Source organism: Melanotaenia boesemani, chromosome 18 (assembly GCF_017639745.1).
Source record: "Melanotaenia boesemani isolate fMelBoe1 chromosome 18, fMelBoe1.pri, whole genome shotgun sequence".
NCBI lineage: Eukaryota > Metazoa > Chordata > Actinopteri > Atheriniformes > Melanotaeniidae > Melanotaenia > Melanotaenia boesemani.
In genome coordinates, this window is record NC_055699.1 from 3,015,029 (window position 1) to 3,034,401 (window position 19,373).

General features: G+C 40.0%; 1 protein-coding gene across 1 annotated transcript in view; it reads right to left on the reverse strand.

The window, feature by feature from the left end:
* Window positions 1-19,373, reverse strand: part of gpr158a (G protein-coupled receptor 158a) — a 102,540-nt gene that overhangs the window by 44,089 nt on the left and 39,078 nt on the right. Inside the window, exon 3 of the mRNA XM_041968525.1 lies at window positions 4,279-4,381. Within this exon, the coding sequence (XP_041824459.1) occupies window positions 4,279-4,381 (103 nt within the window). The remainder of the gene's footprint in view (window positions 1-4,278; window positions 4,382-19,373) is intronic.

Genomic DNA, 19,373 nt, shown 5'->3' on the forward strand with positions numbered 1-19,373 from the left:
TCATCTATGAAAATATTATGAAAAGGTAACAGAACAACTGTTGCATCACATTTGATTTGGACATCTGCATTTGCAGGTTGGAGGAATTAGAAGATGGAACAACACACAAATCTCTAACTAAAAGTTTTTACCAGCTAGGAGCACGCATCAACAATGTGGGTTTACTGTTTAATTTATAACATTATGGAAAGATCTGAAAGTTCCCTGATTGGTTCATCTGGGATGTCTTGTGTTCCAAGGTGGGAAGTTGGAGACTCGGTGTAGGGGGTTCTGTCTAAGGATGTCAACTGACCCAAGCTGACTTACTACCACCCCCAAGATGGTTTCCTGGAAAACATCAAACAAATAATGACATGAAAAGAGAGGAGAAAAAGTTGAAATGGTACAAAAGATGAAGACGATGATGGAAGGATGGATGACACAGGGGGACATGCATGTGTGTTAGGTAAGAGATGAGGATGGATGGATGGATGGATGGATGGATGGATGGATGGATGGATGGATGGATGGATGGATGGATGGGTGGATGGATTGGATGGATGTGAGAACAGGGGAGAATAAATGGATGAGGGAGGATGAATGAGGACAGAGACAGGGAGGGTGGTGTTGAGTACAGTGTTGAGTAGGTGTAGCAGTTATAAGACGGCTCAGCAGGTGATTGCAGGTGTGGTGGAGGCGTGTCCATGCTCCCAAAACACCTAATTTAATCCCATTCTAACCATGGATGTTTTATGGTGGCTGTGTCTACGCTTCGATAGCTGATGCTTGCTGTATGTTCGTGTGGATTCTCAGTCAGTCGGGTCATGATAAACCTAAGAGATGGAAAAAAGGTAAAAGGAATTCTTTTTATTGGTTCTTGAAATCGTTTCACCTCTCATCTGAATGGCTTCTTCATTTCTAACATAAACCTGTTCAGGAATTTCTTCTGCCATTGAGGTAGAAAACACTGTAAAAGGAAAACTTTTGAGTGCAAAAACCAGACATGCTTGGACAGCAAAAATGTGGACATGGTTGATGACCATAACAGCAAATGCTTAAAAAATGCAGGCTATAGAGAGAAACAAAAACATTTTCCCAAGGTAAACTAAGGTAGAAAATAAACAAAGCCTAGGGACAAAAAGACTGGGCTGGTAATTGGTTTGTATAGAAACCCCCTGAGAGATGCCCATATGGCTGGATAGATAACACATTTTGGACTTATGGAGCTTTTATAGAGGCTTTATGGGTAACAGCTATTGTCTCAGAGATTTGCAGGGATTTTGCCTTTAAAAGAAACTGGCCTATTTTTCAAAGCTATGCACATCATTGATCCCTTCAAAAGGACTATTTATCTCCATAGCGATGAGTCACTCCAACATACAGCAACAAACCATTCTCACTGGTTTGTTGCTGCTACATGTGAGTGACAGTCAGCAGATGCTGAGATACAAAAACATTGCTATTATATCTATATGCAAGATCCAGAGGGGGATGTGACTGGGAGACCCAGGACAGTAGCTCACACTGGTTTCCAGTGCAAAAGAGTGTCAAGTATATCCCTTTGTGGATTAGCAGGCTTGTTACTGGCCCCATGATGGGCCACACTGCAGCACTATACCTCACTAACAGGCTTGCTTCTCCTCTTTATTGTGCTATAAAAGACAATTATTGAGCTTTCATGCAGACTCGAACACATGAACGAGTTTGTGTTCACTCACGGCACAACGTAAGAGGGCCAAAGCAGACGGCACAGATATGCAGTTCAAAGCAAAGAAAGTAAAGTAGAAAATAATATGCAATAAGATGATGAGAAACGAGTGAGGTGAGACAGAAACTGAAAAGCATGCCGGATGAAATTTGAGTGGGATGAGGCAGCAGTGGATGTGGACTAAAAAGATGTACGGTAGAGAGAGTGACAGAGGACAGGAGTAAACTACTGAGGCTGTGTTTGCAAAATATTTTTTTACTCACAGCAGACAGAATAAAGTGGAGAAAGTAGCTATCACTGAAGAGATTTTTCCCATATTTAACCAGTGAAGCCTCCGGAAGTAGAGAGGCAGCTTCAATTTTCAGACAGGGAAAATTTGTTCATGCAAATAGCTTGTCATGAAGTTAAAAAACAAAAAACAAAAGCTAAAAACTAAACCAAAGATTTCCCAATAAATTAAGAAACTGCTTGGATTCACCAGATATAGAGTGAATTTCTGCAAATAATCATGCAGAATGTTTCAGCAGCATCAGATTTTTCCAGGAAGAAACGTTGGGAACCTAAAAATCCCTAACCCTGACCGCTTCTTCCATTAAGGTAATTTCAGTCACAGGTAAGCTGCAGCCTATCCCAGCAACAGGTGAGAGGCAGGTACACCCTGGACAGGTCACCAGTCCATCGCGGGGCCAACACAGAGAGATAAACAACCATTCACACCCACTCTAAGGGAGAATTTAGAATAACCAATTAACCTAACATGCATGTCTTTGGAAGGTGGGAGGAAGCCGGAGAGAACTCCACACAGAAAGGCCACTACCACCCCCAGATTCAAACCTCCCCCCAGCCAAGGCTCGAACCAGCGACCTTCTTGCTGTGAGGCTCAAAAGCAATCCGCCAGTTAGAAACAGAAACTTATTAAGAAAAATGCAAATTTGTTAAAAATAGAGCTGTGAAAACAGTTGTTAATTGAAAAAACAAGTGATTAATTATAGAAGAAGTTAGTTAATTTAAATAAAATTGAATTAAAACAGCTGTGATGTTCAGGAAGTCATGAAAATGTCAGCTGGTGCTGCAAGTGATAATCGGGTGTTTAAAATCAGTCGAAAAGATCAGTTGCCACCTGAGATGGCAGCTTCACACAGCTTCGACATTCATCTTGTTGTCATGTTATTTATTAAGAAATACATCCTGAAATTTTCATTCTTCTTTGTCATATATTTGATTTTATTACATTAGTGTTTAAGTTGATATTTAAAAGAAATATTTCAACTGCTGCTGTGTAAAGGGACTAAAACTGTTAGAAAGCAGCTGATTTGTGTTTGCAAACTAAGAGTTACAGAACTTTTATTTACATAATTCATTTTTGAATTATGCGCATAACAATGTGCTTAATCTAAAAAAACCATGCAAATAATGACGATTAAAATTTTTCATCTTTGCTCAGCACTACTTTTTTTTTATTGACACCACACTTAAAGTCAGTTTCCTAAAACAATAAATGACAGATTAAGTCTTCAAATCAAAAATAAAAAACCTGACTGAAATGAATGGATCATTGTGAAGGAGTTAAAAAGAAGCTGTTTGATACATTTGCTTTGAATTAGGTGTGTTGGAGCAGGGAAACAACAAAAACCTGCAGAATGTGGAACACCCCTGACTACAGCGTTAACAATTATTGTTTTCAACTGAATTTATAATCCAAGTGTCCCACTTTTTTAGGTGCTTTAGTGTCACCAGCTTACTTTTATAATAATACTAATACAACTTGTACTTGTAGTTTTTTTTAGCACTTTTTGAAATTACAAAGTGCTTTACAGATGATACAGGTGATCAATAAGGACTAAAATATCAGCAGTTTCCAACAGGAATTTAGCATAAAAAGAGTTTTATCAAGAGATAAAAATGTTAAAATGATCATTAGGCAGTGAGATCAACGGCCCAAACAGCCTCACCTTTAGTGGCAAGTTGTGATTTATGAATTATTAGAAAGGCTGGGTGATCTCAGACACTGAGCTTGTTCATTAATAGTTAAAAGTGTCATATAAATAGGCATGGGATTAGCCACGTCAGGCTTAAAAAATGGGATATAAAACCTTTAAAATGTATTCTAAAAGAAAGAACTGGTGACATGCCCATTTCTCTTTGTAACTGTTATAAAGCTGCAGCATCATCAACAGCTGTATGAAAACTGGATGCATGAATAAAGAACAACGGTGCTCCAAATCTGGACAAAGTTAACGCTTGGATGACTTTCACCTGATTAGTGGAAGAGAGGAAAAGGCTGATATTGGAAAGGTGTTTTGAGTGAATCCAGAAAAATGCATTTGGAAACAAAACCTCTGATTAAAACACAATTTAAAAACTAGATTGTTGATATTAACAGTTTTCAGGGGAAAATGTTGAAACAGAATGATGCATATAGATTAAAAGTCCTGTGATACTAAACAAAACAATCAGGACACTAGTTGAAACATGTATGAGAAGAGCCCCTTAGAGTAACATGATGCTTTCATGGTGGTCTTGTTGCTGTTTGTAACTACCGGCTCTTAACCAGCAGTAGCACCTTGTTGAAAACAGGTATAATGACTTACTTGTGAAGCCATTGACAGCTAGTCTGTTGGGATGGTAGAACCCTTTCTTGCAGTCACACTTGTACTTGTCCAAAACAAATCCATGACCAGGGAGCGGCAAACACTGTGAACAGAAGCACACATGCAGCACACATCAACCATACAAGCAGAAGAGGAAATTTAAAGAATACGGTTTAACCCCTTAAAGTCCTGCTATTCTTCCCTATAACAGGTGTTTTATGGATGAAAGACTATGTTTACTGGACCCATAGCAGGACCGGGTTTCTTCTGTAGTATCATCTGCTGGAGTAGAGTATGTAAATGCCTTTGCTCTGAAATAAGTGTTTACTGAATGTACAGTTATGACTGTAGCATGGAATTAAAAGCTCAGGAATTTTAGCTCTGCAATAGCGCATAACTTGTGTAGGTACTTGGAAGGTAGAGTACGTAAAATACACAAGTATCTGTCATGTCCCACTCACTGGACGCCTGATACCAATGGCTTAAGATAGATATTCTAGCTTGCAGATGAAACTCATAGAGTGGACTGTGGTATGACAGTCCTGAGGATGTGGGTCTAATTATTTAAGCTCACTCTCTGGCCAACTCTGCCTTCTTACTGCTCAATTTTAAAATGTAGGGCCTCTTCCATATGCTTGTCTGATAGGAAAACTGACTGAGGGGAACAGGAGGGGTGTCAGGGGGCAGGCTTGGCAGACTTTGTGAGTGGTTTGCCAAAATAAAAGATATGATTAATAGTTCATTTCGGAGTAGAGTTGTTTGCCTGATTAGAGAATATCTTTAATTCTCTTGTGGAAATCAGACTCCATCTTGTTAGAACACGTTTGGGTCACCAACACAATTTTTCCTCACTTTTTGCTCTCCTTTTTACTCCATAACACACTCACTTTCACACCTTTTTTTTCTAAGCAGAGATGATAATAAGTTATGATTCCCTAGAAAAGATGTGGAACTCAGAATAGCAACGGTACTTCAGCTGACACTTGACATGCTGTGAAGTGTTTGTGACCTGACAGATCTAGAGGCAAGGCCGCCGGCGGCGTCTAAATGAAGCACCTGACATTGCGAGGCTCTTCACAGCGGACTGGACTCTGCATGTCTTAAGAAACAGCTATTTCTGACAGTCTCTCAAGGTCCTTGGTGAGGTCTGAATGCATTTTTCAGTCTGAGTGTTGGACCCTCAGTTAAAGCCTTGAGAGGCCCGTCAAGACTCAAAAGCACAAAGTAATTACCAGGTCACTATTCAGAAAAGAAGATCTTTAAATAAATTCCACTGAAGTGTATTTATTCTGCTAAATCTACTGGCACTATTATGCATTTCAAGACAGACGTCCAATTCAACCTGTTTGACATATTTTCCCTCATCGGCCCAGAATGCTTCAAATACATACCATTACTACACTTTCAATTATAGATCTAAGGTCACAGATACAGTCATTTTTTCATTATAATAATTACCAGTAATATTTTTATTGTTATAATCATTATCAGTCTTATTATGATGGTCTTGTTTTTAACTGCTAGTTAGGGCAGCCTTCTTCTTCTACCTTCTGCTGACCATCCCAGGACAACAGCACAGTTACTGTTTGGATCCTTCCTCAGTATGTGGCCGATTCAGGTCCATCTTGTTCTCCTGACTTCATTACGGATCTGCTTTGTTTCAGCTATTTCTAGAATTCTGTTGTTGGTTTCGTTGTTGCCATCATATACTGAAGATCTTTTGCCGGCATTTGGTTTGGAAAGTGTCCAGCTTCTTTTCTTCTTTCTACATTAGGTTTTTAACCCAGATAACACTTGAAGACTTGAAGAGTATTGCTTTGGTCTTTCTTTTGGTGTTGCTAGCATACCATACTTTAGATAAAGTAGAGGTACACAGAAGAACAACTCTCACCAGTGCAGCTTTCCACAAACTATCCAGTCAGATTTTCACCAAGGCGCTTGGTGGTCTGGTCAACTTCTTCTACAATGCTTTTCTCAATTTCAGTATGTCATTCTTTTGGTTGTTATTTTTTGCATAATTTCACATAACAATTAATCAAACAGGGAAACTGAATGAGATGTTCTGTAGTACTCAGAATCTACGATCTGATATCACTTAAAGTACCAAAAAAGAGACCTAAAACGTGCCAAAACTGTGCCGAAGTGTCTTATTTTCAGCATTTCATAATTAGAATGAATTAAAATGACAATAGACTGGATTATACTTCATTTCAGCTGTAAGCAGACTGCCATTTGCTATAGCAGACTCAGCAAAACCTAAGTGGGAGAAGCACACAAACCTTAGAGTGTATTGTGATATGTTATCATATACAGAGTGTTAGAGGCATTAGGACTGGATCCAGATGTGTTCAGGAATGTTCTTAGTTCGAGGGATATATAAGAGTTCCTCAAACGTATATTCAGTGGGTTTTCTACAATTTGGCCTCAGAGACCTCACAGAGATGCAGATCGGTTTAAGAAGTCGCTTTTTGTAATGAAACCATCTTTTTTATTATACATCAAGCTGGCATCTGGAGCTCTTTTGTTACCTTTCAACTATTTTTCCATATCACCTGCTTCCACAAATAAAATGTAAGGTCACAACAGTGCCAAAATGGCCGTTTTGGAAGCCTTGCCTCAGCTGTCAGTATTAAAACCTCTCTAATTTGGTTCTGCTTTACTATATCAGAGTTAGCCTTCGGAGAGATAATGTTCACATATTGTACTATGATTTGACAGAAGTTTGGAGCTGCAGCTGCATCATTTCAAAGGATATTCATATTCATCCTGAAAGGGTTTGTTTCCTTTAGGACAAGTTTGAACTGTTTTTTATTTGTGTTCTTTTATGCCATCTTTATTTATTCTTCACCAGTTATAAAAACTAATGTTTACACATCTTAACAAATCTCTCAAGTGTTCCCTTTACTATGACCCAAAAAGTATTCAAAGAAACCTTGTGATTGTAGAGATATACTCATTAAACTTTAAACTAAAAAATAAGTACAGGGCTGAAAGGGTGAAAATAATTTCAGAGATGTGACTATGGAAGGAACTGTATTTCAGTGAACTTTGTAGGATTTACATTTGGCTTGAAGTTGTTTTCTGTTGTGTTTTCAATGTAATCTTACAGTACTGAGCAGAAATAGCACACAGACAAACATTTTCATGTCCTCCCCACTAACTTAAGCTTATTGTGTGGGATTTTACAGCACTAGAATGACATAGAAAATGGTTTTGGTAAAAGTAAAGTACATGGGCTCATCCTCTGGCTCACTTCATGTGGTTTTGTGCTTATTAGAAGTGACACAACAGCCATATTGCTGTACTCTTTCCAAAGCAGTAGTGTTATGTTTGTGTCTTGCTCTGTGTCACTTTCACTGCAATGCGAACAATAAGGGGATATCTGTAAATTCAAGCATCAGAAAACAAACTAGGTTTCACTCTCCCCCACACACAGTACTAAAACATGTAAAAGCCCCTATGCAGAAATGCAAACCCCACATGAGAAAAATGTTGACTGGTCTTACAAGATACATGACAGGTGAGTGCAAACAGCTGACTCATTAAACAGATTTTAAAGGAAACCAAAAAGGAAAGTCTGGTAGTGGTGTGTTGAATGAAGGTGCAGGTTAATGACATGTTAACTGACTGCGAAGGAAATTATTTAGATTACACCCCAATTCCACTCATCCTGCAGGCATCAAAGACAAGGGATGAGTCTGTAACATAGATGGTTCACTGGGTTGAAGTCTTCATTCGGTTTAGGCTGCCAAGTTGTGGATACTTTCATTAAAATCCATCTGGTGTATGTTTGAATGAAGACTGCTACATAGTCAGGAAGCTGATTTCATCTTTGATTTCCCAACAGCCATCTCCTCAGGCCAGCTGGAGCGTGCCTGCCATTGTTAATGTGCCCACCTCATGGACGGCACCAAGGGGAAACAATCCTAGAGACAGGTCTCTGTGTGTGTTTGTGTGTGAGTATGCTATATTTTTAGTCGTGTGACAGGGAGAGCCAGTGACTAGAACGCTCCTGTGCCAGTACATCCCCGTCCTGCCTGCTGCGGTGGAGGTGACAGTATGAAGGGCTCGGATTGTGGAAGTGTTGGTTGAGGGGGAGAAGGCAGCCCACCTCACTGCCACCTGCCATCAGTCACATGTGATCTCAGCCAGACGCCAGAGCCATTTCAACGGGTCATAAAATACAGGCTGTTGACCAGGTTGTAGTTGTCTCCACAACAAGTGGTTAAGGACTGAGATGGCCAAGGACAAACGTCAGATGTTACTGCCTTGATCACACTAAGTGAATTTATTTTAAGAGTATAACACCTTGTCTAAAAAATATTGAAAAAAAAACATCATTTTAAAAAAAATTATGATTAAAAAAAGCATCCAAAGGCTTTATGTTGTATCATTTAAAGGTTTATGTTGGTTTTTAGTGATTGATTATTGTTGTGATGATGTTTCACAGTTTTTGAGCTGAAATGGACAGATAAATCAGATGCTATAGCAAAGCTTGATAGACTTGATTTTTTTTTTTTTTTTTTTAACTTGTCCTGTCCAGCATCCATAGCAGCAAAATGATAATCTGGTTGCTGTATCGTGCTGAACAAATTTGCTCTGCCAAGGGGAGGCCTATGGGTAAGGCTCCTTCTTGATCATGTGATTACTTTATTTATTTATTTACTTTGAATCACAGAATCTATGCAATCTTGCTGGACCTGACCGGAGGGGACAGAAAAAGATGGAATTAGTAAAAAGAAGCAAAAAGGAAAGAAGAAAGGAGACACAAAAACACCACAGACAGAAGGAAAACGACCCTTTAATCCACACCATCACCAGACAACAAACTGTTACACCTGGACCATGAACACACCAGAAAATTCCCTACAGCTTTTACAAAAAACAGAGCTGCTAGTCATTAAGAGTTTAAATAATATCCAAATCAAAAAGACTAATCATGAAAGTAGCACAACATGCGACCAGATACTAACTCAGAACAAGAAAAAAAAAAAATGAAGAAGAATCTCTTAGTATACAAACCCACTGGCATAACTCAGTGACTGTGTCAGCATGCAGAGCATGAGGAATAAGGATGTGATCAGTTGATGAAGAGTGGTGAGTGAGATCGTGCAAATGTGACCACACCTCTACGGAGGTCAGAGGCAGACCAGGGCAGCCCAGAGACCCAGGCCCTCAGCAGCAGCCCCGGAGCACTAACCCAAGCTATCCCACCCCGAAGACGACTCCAGCCCCACTCGAAGGGCAGCAGAGGGGAGCCCCAGCAACAGCCCCCTGTGGTCTTGGGGCACAGGTCCCAGTGGGCCAAGATCGGCAGCCACCAGCCCCGCCAGGGACCGGACACCCAGGGCAGCCCAAGTGAAGGGCCCAGGGCCCCAGGAGCCCAGAGGCAGCCCCCAACCTCCAAGGGCAGAGGGCCCGCACCACGCCCAGGTGAACCAGCCCCCCCCCCAGACAACCACCATGCCCCATGGGGGACACCCCAGGCAGACCAGAGGACAGCCCACGCCCACACAGTATAAACACACACACAGCATACAAACCTCCCAATCTCACTCCCCAGCCACCCCTCCCTCCCACCATGCCCTGTGTGAGACGTCCCCAGCGGACCAGAGAATGACGATCCCCAGATCCAGCCCAGGACCGACGCCCACCAACCCAGGCACCACCAGTGGCCTCACCCCCCACCACAAGGTGACACCAACCGCTGGCCCCCACAACCCCCGACAGGGCCGGCCCAGAGCCGCCCCCACCGCAGAGCAACCCGGTCCTGCACCATGGGAAACCACAAAGAACCTGCAACCACCAGTTACTCCCGGCCATTTAACAACCCCCAAAACGACTAAGTCACAGTGCTCCACCTACACTAAGTGATGGCGCTAAGCACAGGGGACCAGAGGGAATGAGATTTGGCTAAATGGTTCTTTGAGGAGACAGACATTGTCTCACTGCTGATGTGGTCAACTAAGAGATTCCTAAACTGCTGAATACACTGATTATTTTTGGTTTTCCAGTTCACAAGCATAGTTTTCTTTGCGATGCATAATGCTGTACGTATCATGTGTGCAGAGTTAATTGCCATATTAATGTCACCCAAGTCACCTAGCAGACACAGTGCAGGGCTTGCAGGGATATTACATTTAAACCATGTTGACATGTCCGCACATACCTGAAGCCAGAACCTGCGGACAGGTGTGCAGGATCACAAGGCATGGAGATAGTTGTCTGGTGTGTTTTCATTGCAGTGTGGGCAGATGTTTGATTGTGACAGACCCATCCTGAACATCCTTTGTCCAGTATAATGAGTTCTATGCAGAATTTTGAATTGTATTATTTGAATTGTATTATTTGAATATTTGAATTCTTAGTCATTTTAAAGGTGTTTAAACATATTTGTGACCATTCATCTTTATTAAAGTTACTGGATAAGTCACCCTCCCATTTTGAAGTTGGAAGACAGATTGAGTCTTCTAGTTTAGATAATAGTCTATATGTTTTTGATAATAGCTTTGGGGCATTGAGATTCATGAATTCTGCCACCCTAATAGGTAGCTGTAAGTTTAATTGATTAATGGTATATTTTTTACATATAATAGATTTAAGCTGGTGATATTCTAAAAAAAATGTGCTGCTGATTCCATATTGTGAAGTGAGGATATTAAATGAAAAGAAGTTTCCATTTTCTATTATATGTTCTGTTTTATTCCTTTATTTTTCCATTGAGTAAAATTGATAAGCTTTTTGTTTTGTAGGATGTCAGGGTTGTTCCAGAGGGGTGTAAACTTACATGGAAAAAGTGAGGATTTGGTTATTTTTAGAAATCCCCACCAAGCCACTAAGGAGGAACTGATATTGATGCTTTTAAAATGCTTATGTGTTTTGATGGTTGAGCTGATGAATGGCAGGTCAGAGATAAACACATCCTCACACAATGCTCGTTCTATATCTAACCATGGTTCATCCAGACCGCTGGGTTTAAGCCATTTGGAGATATACTGCAGCTTTTTAGCTAAGAAAAAGAGATTGAAGTTAGGTAGCTCCAATCCACCTCTGTCTTTAGTCTGTTGTAATGTTTTTAGACTGATACGTAATGGCTTGTTTTTCCATAAAAAGACTTGATTTTTATAGTGAAAAATATATATACAATCATAAAACACAGCCATTTCATATGTAGCAAAATAAAAAGTCTATAATGCTACGAAATTACAAAGGATTTACAACAGTATCATACTATTTTTCATAATAGTGTTAAATTATTTATAGATTTACATACATTGCATGTAAATGAACAGTTAGTCAGATAACTATAATTTATCTGAGTTCATGACAAACAGACCCCACCTGCTCTCACTCACTGATACCATGAGCATTTTGGTGTGCTGCATCCAAGGGTGGAGCTAGAGAATTTCAGAGGGGGTCAGCCCCACCCCGGCTCCCTCTGAAATCTGAATGGACACCTCTGGTACCACATCAGCTCATCGACAGGTCACTGGAGAAGGAGGACAGAAATATCTGTCCAGACACACATGAATCACCAGCATCACTACACCAACTAGGCTTCTCATTAGCCATCCTATAAAATATTGACATTTGGCTGCGCATTTTTTGAAGAGACTTTGTCTTTAGGCAAGTACAACTGCTGATGTTATGTAGGGCTATACCTGATGTTAGCATAACGCTACATAGCAATGCTAATCTAGCACTAGATTAGTTGGAAGATTTTTGGGGAAACCAAGTTATATTTAGTTTTCAGGAAGTGTTTTTAGGGACTACAAAGCAACTCAGTTTGGCAAGATTTTCACATTGGAGCTGAAAATAAACTAAAAAAATGCTTAAAGAGTACCTCAGTATCCAGGTTACTTAGCGCTGACTAAGCTAGAGCTACATCCAAACAGGAAACAGCTGGTTGTTGATGTAAAAGTAAGCTATGGCATGAAAATATTGAGAAAAAATAACCTGCAACCAGTCTTATTTGATATAAGAAGATATAAGAATCAAGAGGAGGGAGATATTTCTGATTTGTTTGTAAAGAGGAAGAACACATGTCAGGCTGAGACAGACTCCAACCACACTATCAGCAGCCTTGGCAGCTACCAATATGGAGCTAGCCACACAAGTCATTGTGGTCAGACCATAGACTGTATATAAAAGATGGACGGAGCCTCTGTGATGTCACCCGTAGGTTTCTGAAAAGCAAAAGTGAAGCTCATTGGGCGGTCCTACCATCACCATCTTAGCAGCGTCACGCCTGCCGTCGCTTCCGGAAAATACAAAAATGGGCAAAGTGGCGGAGCTGAGAGGGGGGCTATGAGCGTGGGGGTGGATGACTGTCTATCAAACTCCAACTGCATGTAGCTAAGAGCTAACTGAGCCAACTCGAATCTAACGTGAGATAACTGGCTAACTAGTTCGGGAAGAAGCCACTGATTACGCTTATAACATGTCAAGCATCATATGCTGTGTCCCATCAAGATTTTAGGTGTCTTTTTCTCACCAGTTATTTTTGCAGACATGTCTAAAGGTTTGCAATATACAGAGTTTTCCATCAACATGTGGAATTAACAATTAAATTACTGCAAAATGTATGCTTCCTTTTCTACTTCATTTCAAATAAATAAGCTTATATTCCTGAAAAAATATTTATATAATGTAAAACACTGAATATTACTATATTTTTTAACATGTAAGGTGCCATTGCTTTATAGTTGCATTTTTTTTAATGTGTTCAACATATACAGCTGAATATTTTCTGCTAATAGGACAACATGCTCCTATAGCATTTTAAATAAAGCACATTCAGGCATTGACCTACTTCCACGGTATATGCCTGAAATCTGTAATAAACAATGAAGCAAACCATATTGTTTCTACAATGAGGTAAAGGCAAAAGTCATACCAAATCGCTACTGAATAATTTGCTCTTTGTGATTACAGAATCTATACCAATCTGTCCTGTATAACTGAGCTGACTTATCATAAAAATAAAATGTTGCCTGTTAGGGTGTTGACATTTTTATTACCTGCAATGATGAGTAAATACAAGGTACATCATTAACTCTGCATGACATGATCACATGTATGAGAGATACCCACTGATTGTTTTGGTTGTCTCCAACACCTAAGGCTCACCCACCAGCACTGCTCATGGCTGTTTGCATCCCAGCTGTGGCAGCTGTCACTCATGCACACTCTGACATGCTAATTGCCATGGTGACATGTGTGTGGCCACAAACAAGGACCTTTTTACTGGAATGCATCACGCCAGCAAGGTCGCACAAATAGACACAGCACAGAGTTGCACAATAGCTTGTATTTTTCTTAAATACTGTTTATACATATACATACACATATACTATCCATGGACATTATGTTAACACAATTTTCCACAAATATCAACATCCCACAGAAGAAAATCTGTCTATCCTGTTTTTGCAAAGTTTTATGTTTTTCTTTATTTTAAAACCTAAAAATAGAAATAGAGGCGTGGTTCTTCTTCTTCGTCAAAAAAAAAAAAAATCCTATAGTAGAAATTTATTAAAAATTATAAGTTGTCTTTTTTAAAAGGTCGTGTAACATCAAAGGAGTTTTATTTAGCTGGCTGAGGGAAAAATGGCTCTTTGGATTGGAAGGCTGCAGACCCCTGCAGTAAACACATAAACAGGTTTAGCAGCAGTTTTCTCTTTAAACAGCAGCAGTTAAATATATATATTTTTAATATATATAAAATCAAATATGTATGCCAAATTTTCAGGATTTACTAACTAAAAGGTAAAAAGTCAGCAGGATGGATTTAAAGCTGTGAAGCTGCTTCTTTCTAAACACAGAAGGAACAATATGTGATGAATATCAGCATCAGGCGAACAGACAGAAAGCAGGATGAGAATCTCACAGCTTCTAGATGGTGAGGAGAGAGAAATATTCACAATATGCACAATAACTTCCATCCATGCACCTTTAGTACTTCATTATCCAGATTTCTGGCCTATAAATTCTCTAACCTTTCATTCTTAGCTTGACTGCAACTGCAGCCTCCGCTAACGGGAGTTAAGGGGTTAATATCTCGTTTCCAGGTGTAACCTCAGGTCTGTAAATGTAACTATAGACATGTGTGGTATCCACAGAAAGTCCAGAATCTCAGCTACCAGCTCAGCCAAACCCTTTCTATGTCCACCAAACACAGTTAAGACAACAAATATTAAAAGACCAGGTACCCAAAGTCGGAAAAATATGTAAACACAGATGATGTCTCCCCATGAACACGAACAAATGACTCCTCTACTGAAAGCTCACATCTCACAGATTCCACAGCTGGAAGTTACATCTCGCTATGACCAAGATTCACCGAAGCAGAGGCAGAAGAAGGCCCGATTTATGTTGCACTCTTGTAAAACAATCATAAAAATAAATGTTTTACATTTGCTGTCTTGCCTCAAAACTTATATCCACCCGGATAAAACCACATTTAGTTTAAAAAATTTAAAAAAATGTCTTCTGGAAGCAGCTTCCCCATCCAAAAATCACAATTTTCTGCCCATCTGCATCGGCTTTAATGCACAAACAGAAATGTTGGTTTTTTTCCTTCCTTCTTAAGTGCCAGATAGAAAACGTGTTTTCATTTTAATAAACCCACTCTCTCCTGATTACATCTGATGAATCACTGTAGCAGGACAAAACATGAAGGCACTTGAAGGAGGCATTGGACCGCAATCCTCCTCATGTGGTTTCTCTGTGTTCAGAGCCAGTAAGCCAGAACTTAGGGGGGGGCGGGGGAACAATTGTGCCTGTATGCACTCCCTACAATGTCTGGGCATGCTCCTTTCTGTGGGATCTCCTCCCGGACCTGGATTGCCCTGATCAGTCAACCCCTGGACAGTCTGTAGTGCGACATGGTACCAGTGGATGGAACCAGACATGATGTGCCAGATTGGAATAAGCCTGGTGAACGGGTTGGCCAGTCTATACCATCAATGCCTTCGTCATGCAGGAACTGCTGACACACTCCAGCCACATGAGCTGAGCATTGTCATGTATCAGAAGGAACCCAGGTCCCACTGCAGCACCATATGAGCTGAGGTTTTTTTTTATTTCAGAATTAATTAATCAGAATTAAATCATTCTGAATTAAAGTATGTTCCTTCACATTTACATGGAAATAGTAATTCCGAACTGAGGTTTACTTGGAAAACACATTTAATCAACTTAATTTAATTCTGCTTAAGATCTGGGGGTTGGTAAGGGTTCTGAGAAGACAGGGAGATGTATTAAAGTCTACTGGAAGAAAACAAACTCCAGTTCCTACTACAACATGGAAGACCACATAGTAAGAACCATTTTTGCTTTTATTGTGATTATAGCTTTGAAGCAGCAGCTCGACACCAGCATACTACTTCACTTTGGTCAGGAGGAGAAGGGAGATAAAGTATCTGTCATGGATTGGGTGTATGGATCCAAAGAGAGGAGCGCTCGGAGAATGATCAGAGACACTTTATTAGAATTGTGCTGTGCAGTATGCAGGGTTTGCTGGAAGGACGGGCTGGAGCGGGCAGACAGGATTCTCCGTGGTGTGGACGAGGTTCAGGTACGGTTCTTGGAAGAGAGGGTACAAGTTAGGTCGGTTCAGATACAATACGATATAGATCATGTGCACGACTGGTTACCACGATGAGTAGTATAATCCAGCGATGACTGGAGGTCCGGGTGAGGTTTATATGGCGATGAGAATGATGACTTGATATCCTCCAGCTGCGTCGTCCTAATAGCTGTGATGATTGGAGATCCAAATATGGTCAGCAGGAAGCAGGGAGTGGGAATGAGCATGGGCCATGACAGTATCGTACCATCATCGCGACAGGACAAGGGAACAAGCATGCTCAGAACAGCCGGAATTAATTTATAGCAGAATTAACGTATACATGATCGAGGAATAAACCAGAATAAATCCATTTACTTGGGATTTATGTATAATTCGGAACGGTCATTTTCATTCGGAATTAGTTGTTTACGTTATTTAATTTTTATTCTAAATTAAAGGGGAATTAAAACTCTCATTTAAACATGGCCAGTATTCTGAGGACTGAGGATCTAATAGCAGAGAGGGGACCTCTCTGTGTGGCCCTCCAAAGGCAAAGATATGCCCCCCCATCAGTGACCCACTGCCAAACCAGTCATGCTGGAGGATGCTGCAGGCAGCACGCTCTCCACATTTCTCCAGACTTTTTCACGTCTGTCACATGTGGTCAGTGTGAACCTGCTCTCATCTGTGAAAAGTACAGAGCGCCAATGGCCAATCTGCCAATCTGCCAATCCTGGTGTTCGCATGCCACCCTCATGGAGTCTGTTTCTGACAGTTTGAGCAGAAACAAGCACATTAGTTTTCAGGTTTCTCTGTAATGCAGACAGACTGGAATTTTCTCTGACTGAAGCTGGTAAACTTCTCTATATAAACGGATGATATGAGAGATCAAATATCAAATTTAGATGCATTGAAATGCAATGACATCTCAATACTAGTGTTACAAAAACCAGAGTTTTACAATGCCAATTTCACTCCATACATTGCAGTGTCTTGCTGCAGTTTGACCCTCATTGTTCAAAAAATATTAATTTTGTTTACCTGAAAAACACTTTAGTCTCACTAACAAAAGACTAACATTGTGCAAAATATTTAACTTGCATATTTTTTACACAGATTTAATTATGTTACGTTTCAAGTAAGTAATTGAGGTTGAGTGGAAACACTGAAACAATATCATAAAACTTACTGAGGCTGGTAATAATGATATGGCATTGTTTAAGTTATTAAAATATTTCTTATTTGCTTAACAAATTTTCTGCATGTTAAATTAAAACTACACTCATAATGACCTATGAAAATTTTTATTTAACAGCTTGGCTGAGTATGTTTTGAATTATGGAAAAACTGTTTAACTTAATCATTCTGGGACATTTTAGTCAAAGATACAGACACAAAGTTGTTCTTTGCAGCTGGTTGCAGAAAAATGGCACCTCTTCACAAAATGCATACATGCCCCACACAAAACCACTTTATCTCCTACTACATCACCTTTTTGTGACAAAGTATGGAAAAAAACAAATCAAAGTACAGTGCTAATTGCTGCAGAGGCCAGACATCTTCCACCTGACCAGGAAACCAGAAACTTGCTTAATTCTACTTGCTAATTAGAGTCTGCCGAGGAGTCTTCCTGTCTTTGAAATAAGCCCACGCTTTTCCGGTCCAGCGTAGTGCCTAATGAACCACTAATAGAACTCTGTAGATATTTGTAATGACCCTACAGAGTGCAACATGAACCCAGACGAAAGCTTGTCATCAAGTAATTACAGACTAAACTATAGAAAACACAGGCAGGATGGGACGAGGAGGAGGAAGTAAATCCATCCTGCACATACGGTTCAGAGCTTGTTAGCACGAACTTGCTGGGCTGTAATTTACCAGCTCAGCACACGATGTGTAGACAGGCACGGGGGAAATTAGAAGTTGCAGAAAGTTTGTTTGTTTAGAAGCAAGAGTTATTAAAGGAGTTGTTCACAGTTTCTTAAACACTACAAAATCCTCCTGAGGTTCTTCCATGAACTTTGGCTCAGTGAGATCTTCACAGTGAAATATATGCACACAAGTGTTGGTTGACTTTACTCAAAATAAAGCAACTCACCCTGAGGAGTACATTCAACATGTACAAGGAAAAAATGGCTGAATAAAATACAAAATATTTTGTTTTCTGAGAAAAACAGGCATTTGAAAGATGATGCCATGAACACCAGTCATATGTACTGGACTTTCTGTTTATATCAGCTCATTTACATTCTGGCTTGTAAAAATAGTCAGAAAAGGCATTAATATCTGACAGTAAGACAGGGTGGGATCAATATGGAAGCGTGGAGCTGTCACCCAAATAAAAAAAAACGGAGGCCTTGTCAAGTTATTACTTGATAAGTTTACGATGCGTGTTTACGGTTCAGCTGAGAAGGAGAAAACTAGAGGTTCATGGTTCATACGGTCACATATTTACCCCAAAGTGTTGTTGTTGGCAGGACCTTCTCTAACACAGCAGATGGCTGGTGGTGGACGGGGTTTATACTTCATCTACGCAGGGGCGGGTCTAGAAAAGGTCTGATGGAGGGGCACTGACCAGAATAAGGGGGGCACAGATGAGACCTTTTTTAAGGCTGAGATTTTATGCAATACTGAACTGATTATTACAAGAGAAACTTGTGAAACAAGCAGCCAATGATGTATTTTATCAGCAGGTGTTTTCTTTGGGTGATGCTGCTGTAGGACTTTAACCACTGATGCACAAAAACACTCACACTTCAATGATATAAGGAAAAAGCTGCTTTTATCCAGATCATCAGTTTTATCAGAGTTTCTTCATCAATGTTGGCTGTTTAACTTCAGTCGTTACATCTGCTGCTTTTAGGACAGAAATTATCACCATGGAGACGGTTGGTGAAGAGTTTTTGGTTGTGTGCACAACGCTGAAATCTGTCTGTCATACAAAAATGTGGACATTTACACAGGGACATTTTTATTTAAAATCATATACATTATACGTTTTATCAGTGTTTCTCTGGCATTACTGGCGTTTTTAAGGTAAACAGTTTGAAAGCAAATATCAGGCAGCTGGTGAATTCACTGGACATTTGCCCAGCTAAAGGTCAGTTTACACCAAATATTTGTTAGAATTGGGTTGTCTACACTTGGTGTGGCAGCTCTGCGAGCTTGCCCTTGACATCAAGGATTATTGGCTGTTTTGATAGTATTTAACACTATGATTCACTTCCTCTGAAATTCCTTTGAACTGATTTTGGTTTAAAATATGTAAATTACTTCATTATTTTACAATGTTTTACAATGTTTGAGCAGACATGAGTGTGAGCAGCTGCAGGCCAGACACACCGATAAAGACACGCCGATAAAGAGAGAGAGAATTTGCACATTTATAGACCCATGCATACTTCATGAGGCAAAAAACTCTATGCTATTTTAATGAGGGGGGGATATTTTCTTTATTTATCGAAAACTTATTAAAATGTAATCTTGATGAACAAAGATTAGTTTTTAGGGGTTCTTTAGGGGG